This window comes from Sebastes fasciatus, chromosome 3 (genome assembly GCF_043250625.1).
Source record: "Sebastes fasciatus isolate fSebFas1 chromosome 3, fSebFas1.pri, whole genome shotgun sequence".
NCBI classification, from domain to species: domain Eukaryota; kingdom Metazoa; phylum Chordata; class Actinopteri; order Perciformes; family Sebastidae; genus Sebastes; species Sebastes fasciatus.
The window spans coordinates 21,365,541-21,382,079 of record NC_133797.1 but is presented as its reverse complement, the minus strand read 5'-3'; the positions used below and the strand labels follow the sequence as shown (position 1 = coordinate 21,382,079).

Sequence of the window (16,539 nt, the reverse complement as noted above, 5' to 3'; positions counted from 1 at the left end):
TTACTAAGCTTATATAGAATTTATTACACATTTGTTTTTCTGAGCATCTGAATATTAATGAGAAACTTGTTGTCTTGTAAAGTTAAGTCATTTGCATGAGCTTTCTGTTTCCCGGAGGCTCTTAGTCTGAGTGGCCCAAGTGGGGCACTGACTTATGAAGGGGTGGCATGAAGTGTGCATGCCCACACTCATAACTACGTTAGTTACTAACATTATCTTACACTTTCTACATTCCTGTGTATAACGTTTTAGTTTAAGACCTATACCAATCACACAACAGAGTACAAATGTAAAACTTCCATACTTAATTCTTTAAGTCCTCAAAAAGAAATTGCACATCCAAAAGTAGGCTGCATACAAAAGAAAACGATGCACATTCAAAAATAAAGTCACAGTATAAAGTCCCAACTAAAGTGGAATAAATAAGCCTGTGTGGAGAAAATTCTGAATTGACCAAATTATGCAAAACTTTAAATACAATACAAATGTCTTATAATAATATAATATAATAATTCTTAGTAGTAAAACTTAACGTGAACGTAATATAAATGTTCTCATGTGATTAAAAAATATTGCAATCAAATCAAGACCAAAATGCAAAGAGAGATTTAAGGTAAACTGTAAGTAATATATTTTGTATTATTTACATTCATTTTACAACAGTGAAATAATCATAAAAGAGAACGAGCACAAAGATAAGGCTGTTATTTATTAACCAATCAGGTTGGACCTGATCATATTTTGTCAGACAAGGGGAGAATAAATACGACAGAGGCCATGGTCAAGGCCAGTCAGATATTATAAGGTAAATAATTAACATCTTTATTTTATCATTTGTGCCGACATTTACCAGCTCAATCCGTCATTTTCAATCACATTTTATTCTCATGTTTATCTCCCATGTTATGCATCTCTTAAAGCATTCTGTAATAAATGACCCAGTGAGCTGTCAGTGATTGGACTGCAGAGAAAAGGAGGGGAAAAGACACGTCACACGTTCATAATAAAGGCACCGGTGGACCGCCTAGTACTGCTATTCAAACACACACACTGTACATACACACGGCAAAACAAGATGGCAGTACTCGGTAGTTACTCGATACCTTTACTTGGAATCAGCATCTTCATTGCTACTCTGACCTACATCACCTACAGGCTGCTCAGCAGTTACCTGCACAAATGGTTTACCATGAAGCCCATCCCGGAGGCAGAAGGAACGTATCTCTTCATTGGAAATGCACTGCAGTTCAAAGCCAATGCAGGAGGTAAGACAGCAAACAACATGCTGATACAGGAGGCCCCATAGGCTGGTATAGTACAATACTTTTAATTGACTGTCATAACGATGACGTAATTGCCTACTTAATGCTGTATAAATACTCTATTCACTGTATATAAAGGTTTTCTTTTTGTTTGTTTCAGATTTCTTTCGTCAAATTCAGGATTTTACCCGTGACTTCAGTGATGCACCGCTATTTAAACTCTGGGTTGGACCAGTCCCATTTGTGGTTCTGTTTCATGCTGAAACTGTTGAGGTACGGTGACACTAAGTATGCATACAGCAGGTGTAACTGGTAACAGTCCACATGCCTTATCCTGTAAATATGTAATCTCAGTAACTGAATAGGCGCAAAAAGTTTCACATTCAGTGAAATGTAAAGCAGTTGCAGATCAAATTGTTTGTACAGATATAACTAAATACTGAAGCACTTCACATTTTGCTCATTGAATGAAACAGCAAGCGGCTGCACTAAAGCTAAATTCAGCTAAACAGCTCTGGGTGACCTTGACCCCAGTTACTCCCTATGACAACATGGTCTATTTAGGATGTCATTGCACTTTACACACTGACACTGCATATCACTGTTACTGCTACACACTAACCACCATTCCAGCTATTTATCTGCTGAATAGCAACTTTGCTGTTTAATTGCTTATTCTTTCTTACATTTTTTATTTTGTTTTGCCATCAATTGTCGTTCGTAGCCGGTTCTGACCAATGCTGTCCACATGGAGAAAGCCTATGCATACAAGTTCCTCTACCCTTGGCTTGGAACTGGCCTTCTGACTAGGTATTTACTCATCTGCTCGATATTAAAAGCCTGTCAGTGACGATCCGAAAAGATCAAAACATAAAGAATCTCGCATTAATGAAGAGAAAGAAAAACATAGTCCAGGCATAGAAACTCAGGCAACAGCAACATGATAATGAAATGGATGAATAAAAAAGCTGTGTATGTCCAAGATGCATGTAGTCTAAGTCCAAGCATGTTCTGAGTTTGTAGTGTGCTCACATTGAAAAATGTGTTTATACTAACAGCCAGAGGGTGGTGCTAGAGAGGTATGTAAGTGTAAAAAGTGAATTGCATGATAATTTGTTACTTGATTTTTAAATATTCTACGTACAACAGAAATAAGTAAGTTTGGGGAAATGCAAAGGGAAAATCATGAAGAAATAAATACATAAATAAATACATACAATTTAATATGAATAAATACATTTTAAAATAAATACAAAATAAATGCAAAAATAAATACATACATTTAAAAGTTGATCAAAATAAATACATAAAAGGGGGAATTAAATAGAACAGAAGATAGATAGGGGAAGTAATACAAAGATGAATAAATAAAAAAGCAAATTAAAACAGAAATATAAATTTATGTCACATTTTATCAATTAATTAATGCCTACATTTATTTTTTACTATTATTTTAGTTAATTTAATGGCATATTTATTTATTTATTTATTTACCAAGTCATTTGTTTATTTATTTAGTTTTAATTTTGGCAGGTTCCTTAACAATAAATGTACAAATATATATTTACAGTTTACCCATATCAATATTTCTATATACAAAATCCACATGATTACTGCCTAATACAGATTAAATAAAATGCATAATAAACTAAATAAATACCAAACAAAAGACAATTTATCAAAGATCCCTCTACCCTCTTACTTTGCTACTTGCTTCAGTCTAACAAGGTAATTGACATCAGCTGGAGTCCTGTGGCACACTTTAAGGTTTGTGCTCCAGGAAAACACGACCCCCGGATGTAGACTAGAGTTCCCCAAAATAAAAGCACAACATAAAAACATGAACTTCTTGTATTAGTCTGTTTTGTCAAACTCATTCATTATGAATGTGTGTATTTTTTCACCTCCCTCACACTGTTCCAGTGGAAATACCGGCCATAGGCTCAAGGCCAGAAGGTCACAAATCATTATAATTTATTCTCTTGTGATCATGAATGTCCGCAGAAAATTTGATGTCAATATGTTTTCAAGATACTGTTACAAAATCAGCTCCACACACACACAGATGTTTCAAAAGCCAAATCAATTTATTTATTAGGAAAGTAAGATGGGGTGGTGGAGAAATGGAATGAGTCAGTGGTGTAATGCATGTATGGATGAGTGAAAGTATGTGTGTAACACATAGCCTTAATGAAACTACAAAGGTGTGTAGGCCATAAGGAGATGCCGAGCAAGAAAGAGCTTGGTCTGCTGGGAGAGCAGACCTATTTGTGCACTTTGCCACTCCCACCTGTCAGGTGCAGATAGTTGCTCTGATGACCCGGACAGGCTCCTGCAGTAAGGACGTAGAACATTATGATGAAGTATAAGATGGCCATTCCCTTTTCACCTATGTCTCAGAAGCAGTTTTTGGGTTGATACCATTAGTTACACAGAGTTGGTGCAAAAATTAAAACATTTTTGACCACTCGAGAATTGATAAAGAATTGTCAAAAAATACCACATTAAGTCACCAAGACCTTGTGGAACACCACAGAAAAAGCCATGTTATTATTTGGTATAAAAAACCTTTTGAATTGGACATTTCTGCAAGAATTAAATTTTTCTGCGATTGGATGGCGAGCGCTTCTGTTCTGGAAACTGCTCAGAAACCCTCTTATTGTCAATCTACCTATGAAAGCCACACATCCTCTGAATGCCTCTGGGTCTGTAGTTTGTGTTTGTAAAGTTTCATGTGGCTGTGACTATACTAGAGGTCACCACAGGTCATTTTATACAGTGACGTCAAATAAAAAAAATAAATGGTGTCACTCTAATGAAATGGCTACTATGGGGACTAACATCTTCACACATGAATACAATTGGGCTCATTGGATCCACAAGAGTCTCAGCTTTCCAGTCATATCTAATTTATGTAATCCAAGACTGTTTAAGAACCCCAGTATGCAGAAATATTCAAACACACCATTTTAGAATAGGCGGAAATAACACAATTATACTGCATGCAAAAAACTGCATGTGATTATCATAAAGTGGGCATGTCTGTAAAGGGGAGACTCGCGGGTACCCATAGAGCCCATTATCATTCACATATCTTGAGGTCAGAGGTCAAAGGATCCCTTTGAAAATGACCCTGCCATTTTTTCCCTCACCAAATTTGAGCCTAACTTTGGAGCGTTATTTAGCCTCCTTCCCAACAAGCTAGCATAACATAGTTGGTACCAATGGATCCCTTAGGTTTAAAATTGAGCCTGCTACAGCCTCTGAAAGACAGCGATGTTGGTCGTGGACACTGTAGAAATGTCCTAGTGTGGTGAGGTTAAACTGCCATTGATGTCTTCTCCTTTTGGTCAGCACTGGCCCTAAGTGGCGTCAGCGGCGGAAGATGTTGACCCCCACCTTCCACTTCTCCATCCTGACGGACTTCTTGGAGGTGATGAACGAGCAGGCGGAGATCCTGGTGGAGAAGCTGGGGAAGCAGGCGGGGAAGGGTCAGTTCGACTGCTTCAGTCACATAACCCTGTGTGCCCTGGACATTATCTGTGGTGAGTCAATATATGTGTACTGATTGTGAACGTGTGTGTCTGTGTTGATGAACCTTTAACTCTCGTTTGCACATAACAAATGCTGACTCATCAATATACAATAAGAAAGATGTCCATTGTGTTTTCAGAAACGGCAATGGGAAAGAAAATTTACGCCCAGAGTAATTCTGACTCAGTGTATGTTAAGAGCGTGTACAAGTGAGTTATTTTAATTTTCCTTTCCATCACACTAATGCGTAATAAGTAATAAGGGAATAATTATATGGTCAGTTTAATGTTTCCCAACTTGTTATCCTCAGAATGAGTGATATTGTCAGCCGCAGACAGAGGTCACCTTGGTTTTGGCTCGACTTTGTGTACAACTTCTTTGGTGAGGGCCGGGAGCATGACAGGACCCTCAAGATCCTGCACTCCTTTACAAACAAAGTGAGTAATGGAGACAGAGGTTTAACAATCAGAGGATGTTTGGTGTTTATTACATTGGATGCAGAATGGAGCAAAATCCACATCCAGTCTTAACCTTGACCTTCATTTTGTCTTAGGTGATACACGAAAGAATGGAGAACATTTCCTATACTGAATCAGACAGCGACTCTGACCAGGGCGCAAGGAAAAGACGAGCGTTTCTGGACATGCTCTTGAAGACCACAGATGAGGAGGGCAACAGAATGAGCCATCAGGACATTCAGGAAGAAGTGGACACCTTTATGTTTAGGGTTGGTGGTTAGAAATACAACTCATTATTATTATCTCCATGTGTAAGCCTGTGGGGAGATCATGTGTTTGGTCATGTGAGTGTGTCTGTCTGTCTGTCCATGGCTAATCTCCTATACTACTGGACCCATCAGACTAATATTTTTTTGAGCTCATTTATGACTGTATGCTCAAGGATCTCTCATGGTTGAAAAACATACATGTTTTATACCGTCATTGACTGCTGACTCCTCACTCCTCTTAACCGGCTGATAGGGGCAAGCGATCAACAACTGCTTCAGCAGCAAAAGGCAATCGGCTAGGCTAAAAACAAGCCTTACCTAGTCTGTTGCAGGCCACATTTTGGCCTTTGTCGTGGCTCAAAAACTGACATCTATAGAAAAGTTTGGTCTCATTTTGAACCGAAGCATCTGCAAATTAATTCCATACCTGATATGTTAGGATCCACTTTTTTTGTTTTTATCTGCGGGAGCCGGGAGAGACAACTGAGTGAGATTCAACTCTTCTTTGTTAGGGAGGGGAGAGGGAGACACACCACTGAGAGCACTTTTCTTCTCCTCATCCTCGCACATACCTCTGGTCATAGTTATATGAATATCTAATCTCTATTAACAGATTCTACATTCATATGTAGAATCTGTTGGCAACAGGACAAGATTTTGTTATCAGAAGCGTTCTGGTTTCCGTTTGCTGTCCGAGTAGTTTTGACCCATCATGTTTGATATCCGCTGGCTACACCGGAACCCCAGAAACATAGTCCCTTGCTCCCAGAGGCTTCGTCACGGTTCGTCAGAGGGTTCCGAGATTGATTAATATTTGACACACGTGCAAAACACACTTTCATAAAATAAGTACAGTACTCCCACTAACAAAAATAACTACACATCTGTATCATATTCAAATCATCACTGACTGCCTGTGTCATGTCTTACATTTGTTGTGTGGCCAGAAACCCAACACCAAATAAATGCTAATGTTTTTATGTATTGTAAATACATAATGGGTTGTTTTTATGTATTTAACGGCCCTTCGTTATGCAGGGACATGATACTACAGCAGCCTCTATGAACTGGGCCATACATCTGCTGGGATCCCACCCCGAGGCCCACAGAAAAGTTCAACAAGAGCTCCAGGAGGTGTTCGGTAACAGCAACATGCCCTCTCCCCCATCACCACACACCTTCTCACTTTCATGACATCATTTGTTTTCCCGCCCAAAGGCCTTTTGACTCATCTTTGCTCACATTCATTTGTTCTTTACAAGTACAGGGATAATGGCTGTGGAAATCCTTGCCAAAATACATAGAGAATAATTGAATTGTTTCCACCGCTGTGTGGATTTACCATTGGCTCCATGCATTTTTTCCATGACGTGAGCTAGATGGCCTCATAGTAATAACACATGCTAAGTTTACACCAGTTTGAGGATCTAAACGTGTCCTCAAGCATGGACACATTAACTTTGTGATATACTCAACAAATCTTTTTTAATGTAAAATTATTAATTATGTTACTTTATCACACTTAGCAATATAATCAATTTGTTATGTTAATAACTGTTGATTTATTGTCTATACGTAGGATTTTCTTTTTATACGAACGCTTATTGATTGCAGTAAAGTCTTATCGAATAAACACATCAACGGGGTGTGTCACTTGGACAATACAGAACAAGTAATCTCTTATCAAGGTGGGGAATGTAGAGAATAAGTCAAGGATATATAATAGGAGAAAGTCCAACAGCAGGAAACTGCAGCACAATCTGATTAACAACCATCTAACCTGAGAATTAATTTACACTTGGTTCTGTTGACCTGCATTTTGTGCTGAAGAGTTTAACAGTGTTTCCTATTTAATGTGCAAAGGTACATCCGACAGGCCCGCTAACATGGACGACCTGAAGAAGCTCAAATACCTGGATTGTGTGATCAAGGAGGCCCTGCGACTGTTTCCCTCCGTGCCTTTCTTTGCTCGCAGCCTCGGTGAAGACTGCCATATCAGTGAGTTGAGGATGAGTGATGACACGTGAATGAAACATTCATTTGTTGAGTGCAAATCCCCCACGGCGGTGGTATTTTTTATAAGAAGCCGGGGAGGCCAGGCTTCCTCTGTCATTTTCTTTTGAAAAATTGATTTCTTTGTCACACATCGTATAGTGTTGTTGGAGCTGTCACTTCCCCAGGGTTTTTTCAAATTTATAAAAAAAGGCCCCTGTGGATTGCGACATGTGGTTTGTGTGGTAAAAGAGTGAATGGCGCTTTGTGGTAGATCATCATGTTAGGTTTGGAAATGGAAAGTCAAGAAAAGTTGCTATTCTTTGAACACTATATGAGTAAAGTAGGCTATAAGAGTTAGGATTCTGACAAATAGTGACGTAAAGACACCAATCTTATCATAGCCAGTTAGCAACTTTGTATAATAAAGTGTCAGCATTTTTTTTTCTATCATTGCTAATGACAGCTACCATGCGTTTGTAAGACCATATAGCTAGGAGCAATTGATGGTGGGGATTTGAAGTTTTGCTGAAAAACAATTGCACAAGATGCATCTGTTTACCAGGGAAGCACCTACAGGTCTGAAAAGTGAAGCCAATGTGGAAGTGCCTTAAACTTGCATTCTTTCTAACAGCCAGCAGGGGGCGACTCCTCTGGTTGCAAAAAGAAGTCTGATTGTATAGAAGTCTATGAGAAAATGAGCCTACTTCTCACTTGATTTATTACCTCAGTAAACATTGTAAACATGACTTAATGGTTTCAATCGCTAGTTTCAAGTCTTCTTCAACACAGCATGATGTTTATTATATAGTAAATTATGGTCCCGTTTAGAGTAAAATAGACCATAAAGCAGGGTATGCTTTAGGGCGTGGCTACATTATGATTGACAGGTCGCTACCACGGCGTTGTCTGGTCTGGGAGTTGCCCATGTTTTTCGTCTTACAACTTTAACCTTTTCACAGTGTGTTTTAGGTTCATGAAAGTTAATTGTAAGGTTTTGGTTGCCTAAAAATGTCTTATTCAGCATTCGGTTGGACTTAGCTCCACCCCCTTCTGTCACTTCTGGTTGCAAATAACCCAGATGTTCATAAACCAATGGGTGACGACACGGTGACTACGCCCACTTCTTATATAGTCTATGCTGTTTACTCAGGAAATGGACCTATGAAATGAGACTTGTCATTCTTTGCCTTTACTTTTTGAGGGTATCTGTCTCACTTACATCATGCAACCGCCGCAAGAAGCTATGTGATCAAATGCAAGCATCACATTCTGCGTTCCAGACAACTTGGAACTCAGAAATGTCTGACTTCCTCCTAGAAAAAGTACAAAAGGACGCCACTCAAAGTCGGAGTTCCTACTTGTAAACTCAGGGTAAATCCATCCACCCCAACTTCATGAAGAACACAACAATGTTCTTTACCTAAAAGGCAACGTTAAGTATATTTGCCGGTATTTAATTAAAATAATACATACTATCATATAACCTGTTGTACATTTATGTCAAAATTTGTCGCCATGTTATTCAGTAGCTGTTACAGTAAACAATATCAGAAAGTTATCTTATGTGCAAAAAAGTCAGTTGGTAAAACGTTAAAAATGCCCCAAAAATGTGGAGGCTGCTCTGCTGAGAGTTCAATTGTGTGTTCACGTGCTAAAGAAACATCAGTTTGTCATGGTCAGCTATGATTTTTTTTACGTTGGGGGAAAAAGTCTGACCTCTGAGTTGTCAGTAACGTAGCATACGCCTTCATTTTTTTGTACTCAAACAGCTCTCATCTGTCCGTTCCTAATGGCTTAAGCTGAGGCAGTAACATTCATAATGATTTTATGTGAAACAAATTATGTTTAGTGATTAGTAAGGACCATTTTTCTGACAGTAACTAAGTGTATTTGTACCTGTAGATGGTTTCAAGGTGCCTAAAGGTGCCAATGCCATCATCATTACCTACGCTCTCCACCGTGACCCGCGATACTTCCCTGAGCCTGAAGAGTTCAGGCCTGAGCGCTTCCTGCCAGAGAATTCAGTAGGAAGGCCTCCATATGCGTATGTACCCTTCTCCGCTGGACTCCGCAACTGTATTGGTAAGAACAGCTTTAATTTGTTGTTTCCTGGATCTGTCTTCATGCATACTAGACTCTCTCCAGAATAACCGCTGTGTGTGTTTCACTATAATCCACCTCAGGTCAACGTTTTGCTCTGATGGAAGAAAAGGTGATAATGGCGTCCATTCTGCGTAACTTTAACGTTGAAGCTTGTCAGAAACGTGAAGATCTGCGGCCGCTGGGAGAGCTCATCCTGCGACCAGAGAATGGCATCCTGATCAAACTGGAAAAGAGGAAACACCAAACCTAATAAAACTAGCACCTGCTCCTGTCTTTTCGCTAAATTCATCGTCCATTGTGGTCTGTATTTACAGGACATCCTTACAAATTCTAATGGTGGTGGACACTGTAATGGTTTCTAAATACCCCTTAGATTTGAGAATGTTCTCATCATTATAGTCATCATAATTACAAAAACTAAGCCATATTGAAATAAACTGAGATCTTTTTTATTTTTGACATTGTTAGTTTTAGGAAGAAATGATGCACTATTCTGACTGAACAACTCTGCAATTTTGTTGTGCCCCAAGAATGTTGATAAAAAACTGTGCAGTCATGTTATGTTATGTTTAAGTATTAAAATGCTATAAACAGCTAATCAATGACATTTGGGGATTCAATATAAAGCTTTATTGATTATTAACTGGATGAAAATGAGATGGATGGTGCTACTGCACTGATATCAGTCACTGCCATCCATTTTCTAGGTTGTATGCTTTTTAAGAAAAAGACTATATACAGTAGGTCCCATTCATGGAACCATTCATATTCAATCTACAACTATTTTATGACCTTTTAGTGGCATTTCTAGGGGAAACAAAAACATGCTTGAAACGCTTAAGATGTTTTATTTTTCGATTACATTTGTTGAAAGAGTGTATGATGGATGAATATGAGACTGTACATATTTTGTGGTGTTAGCCGGTAATGAAAGCCTGAAACCTCTAACACTGTGGTGCAGAGCGGGGCTTAATAACAAACACCTTTACATATTCATTACATTTACAAACACCACAACAAAGATAAGCCTTTCATTTGTGCACCATTTCCACTGAATGTTAATTTTCAAACCCCTAGCTGCAGTTTCTTTCTTTCTCTTTCTTTCCTGAAGTTAGTTTATTATTGTATGTTTGGTAGATCACCTGTTTACTGTGTATCTCTCTCTCCTTTATCCAGTGTAAGTCTGACTGAAGGACAGTTTGTGTAACTGAGGTTGTGTGATGTTGAAGAAACAAAAATGTAAAAAATATTTCACAATATTAGAAGTTGTATTGTTGTATTAAATGTTAAAAACTGGATCTTACATTTCCCATGATGCAACGCGACAGCAGTTTTCGTCAGACTGCTACTTGGTAGGCAGTATTGTGATCTTCGTGTGTAATGTTGGAGTCCTCCTTCAATGGACCCGCTCCCTATATAGATATAAACGGCTCATTCTAAGGTAACGAAAACACAATAATTCTTATCATCAGGTGATTATACACTAAAGAAAACATACTTATTAATATTATATTCCATTTCTGCCAATAGATCCCCCTAATTGTTACACACTGGTCCTTAAAGGAACAAAACTACTCTCACAACATTGTCAAAAATTCCTTCTTTACTTTTGAAATAAGCTTTTCGGTAAAACTCCTGACCTCTCATCACCCCGATGGCTGGACCTCTTATGAGAATCCATTCAGGTTTATGATCATAATGAGCCAAACTCTTTAGTCACTGACTCCCATTGAGGTCAGAAGGATCTATTGTAACAAAGTAGCAATCATAGCATGACACAGTCACAAATGACCCCCATCCATAATGTCACCAGATGATTTAGCTGGCATGCCTCCAAGGGTCATTGCCTAACACCAAGACGACATGACTGATGATGAATTGCATGCTCTTCTCCGATGCTATTATTTGAATTATTGAGCACATCTCTAATCAATGGCTGGGTAGAGCTGAGGCGCCTGAGCTCCAACTGAAGCAGGAGGAGTTCATTTATCTGAGAATCTCTAAGAAATGGCTCGATTAAAGGTGCTTTTGCTCAGATTCAGGATTTATTTAGGACATTATGCATGTGCTAAGATAGTTTCTAATGATAAAGCATTAATTTCTACTTTATAGAATATATTCAAAGTAGTGCCAAATATCTAAACATTACTATAAAACAGTGTGTGGAGGGCACCAGGATGATATATACAGTATATATATATACAGTATATATATATATATATATATATATAATTTTCTTGTGTTTTATTTCATACAGTATTTTTCAGTGACTTATTTTTGGCAAATGTTGTAGACATAGATTTCCTCTTCATTCGCAGTGCATTTTTGATGGTCAACTGTTTGTTTTGTTGAACATTTCTTAGTTTAAAAAACAAATGGAAAAAGACTGAGGGGGCACCAGGCTGACCCCATTTGTCTGCCAAAGGTCCCTCCGCTCTCCCATGCCTGCCGGTTCTATTTTACTGTGCATTGCAGTTATGTAATCATTTTCTATAACATTTCCGTTACTCGCAGCAACAGTGACAAAGCACCATCTGTACATTAGTATCATTTCTAAAGTTGCACAAGGAAGACAGAATACTAATTCATGAAGAAAGTTGTTTAACATGAAGGCATTAGATAATCAGTGCAGATTTAGCAGTTGGCAGCAGTGCCAAGGAAAGTTTCCAGCCTATTTAAAGTCTGTGTGCTGTTTCAGATTCCAAAACAGATACTGTATGAACCAATAAAGCACTGGTTCCCAACCTGGGGGTCAGGTCCCCCGAAGGGGCCACGAGATAAATCTGAGGGGTCATGAGATGATTAACATGGAGAGGGAAAAATTAGGGCTGCTCCCTCTCAGTCGATTAGTCAACTAATCGGTCGTTTTGGTTGACTGAGATTTCTTTAGTCAATTAGTCGTTTTTATGCTTTTTTCATGTTGAAACTTATGAGCACATCTCTGGTAAACACAAGATTTAAAGTAGTGCTTTTGTGTGATTCTTTGTGGAAAACTCAGTTTCACAGATCCTGTCGATTAGGGTTATATTCCAGGGAAAAATATATAATACTGAGGTCATGACCGCTGTGTAGTCACAGCTCTGCAACTACAGAGCTCAATTTTGAGGCGTCGCAAGCCTCAAACATGTTTTAACAGATATCTATTTCTGTCATTATAGTGTTGCTTTTCTGCTGAACATTGAACTCAATCCAGCAGACACATGCAGAACACTATGAAATAACAATAAAAACAACATGAAAGACTTCAATCAGACTTTAATGTCAGCCAGTTACACCCGAGACACACATACCCTTGGGCTCTGTGATGAAATTGAATGAAACCACGTTAAGGCACCAAATGAAGATAGATTTCCCATTTCACGTTTAAAATTGAAATTTTGTTGCAGGGATTATGAAATATTGTGACTGCGCAGAGAGAAAAATAAACCATGTGCTCTAAGGACATAATGAGGTTTTGGCGTACAAGAGAGTAAGTAGCAGTAGATTATAAAATGACTGTCATTAAACTGTAAGGTGTAGTTCAAGCAGATGTCCAGAGAGAGGCAGCAGTGTATTCTTTTCAGGATGTGAGCAAGGAGATGACATGCATGCGTTCCTCTGTATTGTACAGTGTGTGTGTGTGTGTGTGTGTGTGTGTGTGTCAGACAATGAGTGAGGGGGGTGGGAGAACAGCACAAACAGCAGAATGTATCTACAGTTGTTTTTTCTGTCTGGATGCCCGGCAGCTTCAGGCTGATGTGAGTGACAGCTGTATTCAGTGTGTGTACAGTTTATAGCCTGTGAGTCTCAGATTTTCCGTGTTCTGACACTTGAATGACACATGATAAATGTGCAATCTCCCTTTAAAAATGCTTCATTAACAGTCCAGTCTTTGGAACATTGTAGCTAGGATCCACAATTTTCACTGCATTTCCATTTAGAGAAAATTTAACAGCTCTACTGACACTGAATCAGTGTCAGTAGAGAAGATTACATCAATCTGACTATGAGACATTCATACTGTAAACATAAAGCAACCTATTTAGAAATGGCTGCAAACTGAAAATGCAAACTGAAATGTCATCTTGAAGTAGCAGACCTGGATTTTCTCCAGTTTAGAATAAAGCCATACGGATTAACTCATCCCCCATAAAAAGTTAGGTTTCATTTTCTCACGCCTACGACCCACACTATGCAATCACTCAACAGTAATAATGTGGACAAACTCTAGAAGGCTATGACAGCCCGTTCTCATTCCCAGGACATCAAATACAGAGGCTTTGCCGTCAGCGTTTGGTACCGCCGCACAAGGCACCGTTTAGTGCTGGTATGAGACGCACTGGGCATTCCATTAACTACAGTGTAAACCCATCTGCGGCAACAGTAAACACTCAGAGAAAGTGCGCCAGTAGTGCAGTGACGTAGTTTAAAAAGCGAAAAGACACACTAAGGGCAGGCGGGGACGTGGATGTGTATGGAAACCGCTGTTCGTGTCCCGTGCGTTAAGTTTTACTTACACGTTACAATCAGCTGTTTGTTCGTGTCACGTGTTCATTTCGTTCAGTTTCGTTTTCACTTTACAAACATGGTAGTTTTAAGCCCAACCATGTAGCTTTTTCCTAAACCTAACTAAGTGGTTTGGTAGGGGCGTGACGCCAAGGGGCAGTATGTGACGAGTTGGGATGAGAACGTGTTGGCTTGGATCACATGTTCCCTATTTGCTGGTTGAGCCCTGAGCTCTATGGACGATAACTTTACCCAGAATTGAATTTAAAAGCTCAAATAGGAAAGTAAAGGAAAAGGCTGGTGATTTTCTACATTTTAATTATTGTCGGAAACCCATGAAAAGACAAAAAACAACAATGAATGAACAATGAAACCTACTAACAAGAAATTTTAACTTCCGTTCGAACATGCATGGGAAAAAGTCAAATATTCAAACTTTATGGTCTATAAGCAAAAAAAAGTAGTTTGCCTTGTGGTCCAGCCGAGGGCACTCCTCAAATTCAGTTTCACGTATGTGTTAGTTTGAATTAGTTCAAACTTTACTGTTTGTAGTATTGTATTGTCTGTTGGGCCAAAGCACATCAATGAACCACACTGTGCCACAGACAGGGAACAAAAAGAGAAACAAAGTTGGTTTTGGGTTTTTAATGGGATTTATAGACAATTAATTCTCCAGCCTTATTCTTTAAAAGAGAAAATAATCCATTATTTTACTGTACTAGATAATTAAGACGTAATTAAATGTGGAAAAGAAAAAAGAAACCCCCAAAATTAAGAAATTGGATATTGAAATGACAATTGGATATTTTGAAATGGCAAATTCAAAATGGCAAATTCAATTAAAAACTTTTATTTCTGGGTAAATTCATCCTTTATAATCCGCCTGATCAGCAAAAAACTGATATTAATGTTTTTTATTGTGCTTTAAAGTGCTTTATGTCACCATAACTATTCCAGCAACGCATTCAAGCGAGTCACAAACCTTGACTTTGACCTTCAGATTATTGATGTCGTTAGCTAAAAAACAATAGTCAGATCCCTGTTAATGACCCATTAAGATCGATAGATTGGACTGAAGCTGCAGCCGCCTCGGGACATTAGACGAAGGTGTAGTGGGACGGTGTAGTATTTATATCTACATCTCTGTGATGTCTTATAGACCTCGCCGGCCCACAGAGCATAGAGACCAGTGTTGAGGAGGATAGGATGTGACAGTATCCCTGGATCTGACTGAGCACCATGCTGGAGCTTCATGACACACTGCTATCTCTATTGGTTGCTTTTAGTCACTCTAACGCACACATGCACGCACGCACGCACGCACGCACACACATACACACCAGCACTCAGTTAAACCACCCACTCATTTCCAGCCCCTCTCCCTTTTGCTCTCCCTTCTCCGCCAGCCTCAATTCAGTCTATTTTCACATCAAATGAATGCCCCTATTAGAGACCAAACTCAAATAAGGATTGTGTCGTCCAATATGGAAGGAGGCAGGGAGATGTGGATGGAGAGAGTGAAGGAGAAAGAGAGAAACAAAGCGGCGAACAGGAAGTGACTGAGATTAGATGGAGGGGAAACAAATGAGGTATCAGGCGGAGTGAAAGCGCGTAAGAGCTGAAGTCTGAAGGAAGGACAAATTGAAAAATGAGGATCAGTGAGAAGCAATGATCACACAAACCAGATAATCCGACCTATCAGCCGAGGATGTAGCAGTCACGGCAGAGAAAGGATTTCTTGGGGTTAATATAAACCCATCTGCCTGCCATCTTTACTGTTCCCATAGAAACGTGTGAGCCAGTCCACCACAAACTTTGAGGTGGACGGGTACGCATTGCTCAAGGCGCCAAGGCCACGTATTCTTCACTTCCTTTGAAGTACACCAATACTTAATCTCACAGCTAAATTGTTTGAAATGTAGGTCATGGCTCCAATTTTACTACAGTGGGGTAAGACTTAAAAACCAGCCACAGCTCGATATATCAGTGCTTAGCCCCTCTTGTACCTTGACTCCAGAATAATCTTCCTACAGTCACTTCTCATTAAGCTGAAGAGTTCCTGGACATGCTTCGTGTTAAGTTTCAATTTTAAGTAGCCACGGGTAAACAACGGTGTACGATTGGAGTCAAAACCATTAGTTTCTTTTCCTTTTTTAAAAATCTACTTATTTATTAAATCATACATTATGGTGTTACACTTGTACATTTGAAGGCATTGTGGTCCTGTATGGATATTGAGTGTCATATATTCATTTTAGATGCGTTTTAAACTTGTTTAGATGCCTGTGTGTCCTTGGCTGTGTTGTGTGTCTCCGCGACTGAAGGTCGGTCGAAGACACTTCAAGGTATCCCTTGATCACTGTTACTGCACCTGTCAGGCTTTCCATTCTCACATGGCGTGTGCAGTTTACAATGATTGACTTGAACTGAATG

The 16,539-nt window shown here is 39.1% G+C and overlaps 1 protein-coding gene across 1 annotated transcript; it reads left to right on the top strand.

The window, feature by feature from the left end:
* Positions 1–980: 980 nt before the first annotated feature.
* cyp4v2a (cytochrome P450, family 4, subfamily V, member 2a) lies at positions 981–10,919 on the top strand. Its single transcript, XM_074629557.1, has 11 exons — positions 981–1,265; positions 1,423–1,535; positions 1,987–2,072; positions 4,617–4,807; positions 4,936–5,005; positions 5,107–5,233; positions 5,350–5,523; positions 6,562–6,664; positions 7,387–7,521; positions 9,421–9,600; positions 9,702–10,919. The coding sequence occupies exons 1-11, from the start codon at positions 1,076–1,078 to the stop codon at positions 9,869–9,871; spliced, it is 1,539 nt and encodes a 512-aa protein (XP_074485658.1). The 5' UTR covers positions 981–1,075; the 3' UTR covers positions 9,872–10,919.
* The last annotated feature ends 5,620 nt before the right edge of the window (positions 10,920–16,539 follow it).

What these genes read in the sequence shown, in the direction of transcription:
- cyp4v2a (XM_074629557.1), top strand. Translation starts at nt 1,076, where the DNA reads ATGGCAGTACTCGGTAGTTACTCGATACCTTTACTTGGAATCAGCATC. An exon ending in TATGTTAAGAGCGTGTACAA is followed by an intron (nt 5,006 to 5,106) that starts GTGAGTTATTTT and finishes TGTTATCCTCAG; the next exon opens with AATGAGTGATATTGTCAGCC. An exon ending in TGCACTCCTTTACAAACAAA is followed by an intron (nt 5,234 to 5,349) that starts GTGAGTAATGGA and finishes ATTTTGTCTTAG; the next exon opens with GTGATACACGAAAGAATGGA.